The sequence below is a fragment of the Alosa pseudoharengus genome, unplaced genomic scaffold, assembly GCF_046254945.1.
Source record: "Alosa pseudoharengus isolate Yale_2024_CS ecotype anadromous, Long Island Sound unplaced genomic scaffold, YU_APseudo_1.1 YU_APseudo_1.1_scf_8, whole genome shotgun sequence".
NCBI lineage: Eukaryota > Metazoa > Chordata > Actinopteri > Clupeiformes > Clupeidae > Alosa > Alosa pseudoharengus.
This window is the reverse complement of record NW_027468870.1, coordinates 2297834-2302833: the sequence shown is the minus strand read 5'-3', so window position 1 is coordinate 2302833 and position 5000 is coordinate 2297834. Positions and strand designations below refer to the sequence as shown.

General features: G+C 48.3%; 1 protein-coding gene across 1 annotated transcript in view; it reads left to right on the top strand.

Annotated features, from left to right (window-relative positions):
* The window catches only part of zdhhc20a (zDHHC palmitoyltransferase 20a), a 44313-nt gene that overhangs the window by 22087 nt on the left and 17226 nt on the right, over window positions 1–5000 (top strand). The window contains exons 5-6 of the mRNA XM_076274215.1: window positions 3643–3712; window positions 4355–4387. Coding sequence (XP_076130330.1) covers window positions 3643–3712; window positions 4355–4387 — 103 coding nt within the window. The remainder of the gene's footprint in view (window positions 1–3642; window positions 3713–4354; window positions 4388–5000) is intronic.

The following is a 5000-nucleotide window of genomic DNA, read 5'->3' as shown; positions in this document are numbered from 1 at the left end:
CAGTCAAATAGAGCCGCCCAGTTATATACAGCCCAGTCATATAGAGCCCAGTCAAATAGAGCCGCCCAGTCATATAGAGCCCAGTCAAATAGAGCCGCCCAGTCATATAGAGCCCAGTCATATAGAGCCCGTCATATAGAGCCCGTCATATAGAGCCCAGTCATATAGAGCCGCTCAGTCATATAGAGCCCAGTCAAATAGAGCCGCCCAGTCATATAGAGCCCAGTCATATAGAGCCCAGTCATATAGAGCCGCTCAGTCATATAGAGCCGCCCAGTCATATAGAGCCCAGTCAAATAGAGCCGCCCAGTTATATAGAGCCTAGTCATATAGAGCCCAGTCAAATAGAGCCGCCCAGTTATATAGAGCCCAGTCATAGAGAGCCCAGTCATATAGAGCCCAGTCAAATAGAGCCGCCCAGTTATACAGCCCAGTCATATAGAGCCGACCAGTTATATAGAGCCGCCCAGTCATATAGAGCCCCCCAGTCATATAGAGCCCAGTCATATAGAGCCGCCCAGTCATATAGAGCCCAGTCAAATAGAGCCGCCCAGTCATATAGAGCCCAGTCATATAGAGCCCGTCATATAGAGCCCAGTCATATAGAGCCGCTCAGTCATATAGAGCCCAGTCAAATAGAGCCGCCCAGTTATATAGAGCCCAGTCATATAGAGCCCAGTCATATAGAGCCGCTCAGTCATATAGAGCCGCCCAGTCATATAGAGCCCAGTCATATAGAGCCCAGTCAAATAGAGCCGCCCAGTTATATAGAGCCCAGTCATAGAGAGCCCAGTCATATAGAGCCCGTCATATAGAGCCCAGTCATATAGAGTCGCTCAGTCATATAGAGCCCAGTCAAATAGAGCCGCCCAGTCATATAGAGCCCAGTCAAATCGAGCCGCCCAGTTATATAGAGCCCAGTCAAATAGAGCCGCCCAGTCATATAGAGCCCAGTCAAATAGAGCCGCCCAGTCATATAGAGCCCAGTCATATAGAGCCCAGTCATATAGAGCCCGTCATATAGAGCCCAGTCATATAGAGCCGCTCAGTCATATAGAGCCCAGTCATATAGAGCCCAGTCATATAGAGCCGCTCAGTCATATAGAGCCGCCCAGTCATATAGAGCCCAGTCAAATAGAGCCGCCCAGTTATATAGAGCCCAGTCATATAGAGCCCAGTCAAATAGAGCCACCCAGTTATATAGAGCCCAGTCATAGAGAGCCCAGTCATATAGAGCCCAGTCAAATAGAGCCGCCCAGTTATACAGCCCATTCATATAGAGCCGACCAGTTATATAGAGCCGCCCAGTCATATAGAGCCCCCCAGTCATATAGAGCCCAGTCATATAGAGCCGCCCAGTCATATAGAGCCCAGTCAAATAGAGCCGCCCAGTCATATAGAGCCCAGTCATATAGAGCCCGTCATATAGAGCCCAGTCATATAGAGCCGCTCAGTCATATAGAGCCCAGTCAAATAGAGCCGCCCAGTTATATAGAGCCCAGTCATATAGAGCCCAGTCATATAGAGCCGCTCAGTCATATAGAGCCGCCCAGTCATATAGAGCCCAGTCATATAAAGCCCAGTCAAATAGAGCCGCCCAGTTTTATAGAGCCCAGTCATATAGAGCCCAGTCAAATAGAGCCGCCCAGTTATATAGAGCCCAGTCATAGAGAGCCCAGTCATATAGGGCCCAGTCAAATAGAGCCGCCCAGTTATACAGCCCAGTCATATAGAGCCTACCAGTTATATAGAGCCGCCCAGTCATATAGAGCCCCCCAGTCATATAGAGCCCAGTCATATAGAGCCGCCCAGTCATATAGAGCCCAGTCAAATAGAGCCGCCCAGTCATATAGAGCCCAGTCAAATAGAGCCGCCCAGTTATATAGAGCCCAGTCATATAGAGCCCAGTCATATAGAGCCCAGTCAAATAGAGCCGCCCAGTTATATAGAGCCCAGTCATATAGAGCCCAGTCAAATAGAGCCGCCCAGTTATACAGCCCAGTCATATAGAGCCCAGTCAAATAGAGTCGCCCAGTCATATAGAGTCCCCCAGTCATATAGAGCCCCCCAGTCATATAGAGCCCCCCAGTCATATAGAGCCGCCCAGTCATATAGAGCCGCCCAGTCATATAGAGCCGCTCAGTCATATAGAGCCCAGTCATATAGAGCCCAGTCATATAGAGCCGCCCATATAGAGCCGCCCAGTTATATAAAGCCCAGTCATATAGAGCCGCCCAGTCATATAGAGCCGCCCAGTCATATAGAGCCATATAGAGCCGCCCAGTCATATAGAGCCGCCCAGTCATATAGAGCCCAGTCATATAGAGCCGCCCAGTCATATAGAGCTGCCCAGTCATATAGAGAGCCGCCCAGTCATATAGAGCCCAGTCATATAGCCTCCTGTAGAGCGTGCTAGTTGGGTCATATTATAGTTGGGTCATATTATAGTCTCTGTAGAGCGTGCTAGTTGGGTCATATTATAGTTGGGTCATATTATAGTCTCTGTAGAGCGGGTTAGTTGGGTCATATTATAGTTGGGTCATATTATAGTCTCCTCTGCAGAATGTATAGGGGTCTTGCTTCGCCCTGAAGGGACTTATTTTCCCAATAATGACCGGCGTTCTATACATTATCCCTTACCCTTGTTCTAAACATTATCCCTTACCCTTGTTCTCTAGCCTGACGAGCCAGACCCACATTAAAATGTAGGGTCTGGGCACTCACCGTTTGCAGTGCTCAGTCCAAGGGGCGGGATAATCGGTTGTCTTTCAAATTGCCTCTGCACGCAGTAGGACAGCGCTATGAGTCCCATGCGTTTCCCACCAGCGGAGCTAGTTGGCTAGTTCAAACTTCATAAAAGCTTAACTCGTGTCACACTGTTGGCCAACAGCAACATTATCTTATTTGTTTTCAAGTAGCAGGGAATTCAAGCCAAACCGTTGCAACTCTGCCATCAATCATTATGTTAAGCCCGCCTAACGACTCTATACATGATTTGATTGGCCTGATAGAAGTTTAATTTTTCGAGCTCACAAGCCAACGGAGAGTTGCTAGACTAGCCCTGGCAGCAAATATAATTTGATGCCGCTAGGGTGTGTCTAGATTTCTAGGCTACTTGTTCTCATTACTCAGTATGTTCTAGGGAGTGTTCTCAATACTCAGTATGTTTTAGAGAGTGTTCTCAATACTCAGTATGTTTTAGAGAGTGTTCTCATTACTCAGTATGTTCTAGGGAGTGTTCTCATTACTCAGTATGTTCTAGAGAGTGTTCTCATTACTCAGTATGTTCTAGGCTCTACCGTCCCCCTCCAAAGCTACCGGCTACTGCAACCATTGCATCTGATCACTCTCTCCCTCTCTCTCTTTCTCTCTCTCTCTCTCTCTTTCTCTCTCTCTCTCTTTCTCTCTCTCTGTCTTTCTTTCTGTCTCTCTCTCACACTCTCTCCCCCTCTCTCTCTCTCTCTCTCCCTCTCACACTCTCTCCCCCCCTCTCTCTCACAATCTCTCTCTCACACTCTCTCTCTCTCTCTCTCTCTTTCCCTCTCTCTCTCACTCTCTCTCTCTCTCTCTCCCTCTCACACTCTCTCCCCCCCTCTCTCTCACACTCTCTCTCTCTCTCTCTCTCTCTCTCTCTCTCTACAGCTATCCGCTACTGTGACCATTGTCAGGTGATCAAGCCTGACCGCTGCCACCACTGCTCCACCTGTGACCAGTGAGTGACCCCTGACCTCTGACCCCTGACCTGTACCAAGTTTAATCTTTCCTCATGTTAGACCTCTCCCATCCCCAATCTAATCTCATCCTGTCTGGTGTGTGTGTGTGCGTGTGCGTGCGTATGTATTTTGTATTGATTGGTTTGAGGGTTTCAATTGCAGCCTCTAAAGCAGCAGGTGTGTGTGTGTGTGTGTGTGTGTGTGTGTCTGTGTGTGTCTGTGTGTGTCTGTGTGTGTGTGTGTGTGTGTGTGTGTGTGTGTGTGTGTGTGTGTGTGTGTGTGTGTGTGTGCGTGCGTGCGTGTGTGTGTGTGTGTGTGTGTGCGCGCGTGCGTGTGTGCATGTGTGTGCGCGTGTGTGTGTGCGTGTGCCCGGCGAATGCGTGGTGTGTGTGGTGTGCGTGCTTCCTACCCCAAACATTAGATTTCGAAATACCCAGTCTGACCTGTGCTGATAGCTGAAAGTTAATAATATCTGTCCTATTTTATAAGTGATTTATATCATTTTCAGTACAGTGCAAATGAGGACTTTCATCTCTGATTGATATTCTCATATTTACTGTCTGGGCCTGGATTAGTGTCTGTCTCTGTCTCTCTCTCTCTCTCTGTCTCATACCCCCTCTGTGTATTCCTCTCTTGCTCAGATGTGTGCTGAAGATGGATCATCATTGCCCATGGTAAGACTATGGAGTGTGTGTCTGTGTTTGTGTCTGTGTCTGTGTCTGTGTTTGTGTTTGTGTCTGTGTTTGTGTGCAAACAGTACCACTTAGATGATGTAAGTTTAGATGAGGCCTTCAGATTGCAGAGGCCCAACACATTGTGTTTAGATTGAAGAGGCCCAACACATTGGGCCAGATGTACTAACGATTTTGCACCCACTTCAGGCGTATTTGTTTCGCAATGTGCGTGTAAAATCATTGCGAGGTATGTACAAACAGGCCGCAATGAAGTAAAAGTGCAAACTGCCTGTCAAATGGCAAAATGGCAAATTGCGCTTTTCCGTGTCATGCATATTCATTCATGGGAGGATCCAGGGGAAAGTGGGAGTTTAGCGTAAAGAGATGGGAGGGGAAGCGTAAAGAGCTCCTACTTATGTATTCTGCGGTATGTACAAAGACCCAATAGACCCAATAGACCGGCCTCAACAGACCGCATGCAGCACAGGGTGCTCTTTGAAGTGGGCTTGATGTAGGTGTGCATGTGCCTTCAGGGGACACAGTATGTCCCATCCAGAGAGCTGATCAAAGGCAGCGGACGTGATCCAAGACACCTCCCTAAACTCCAGACGTG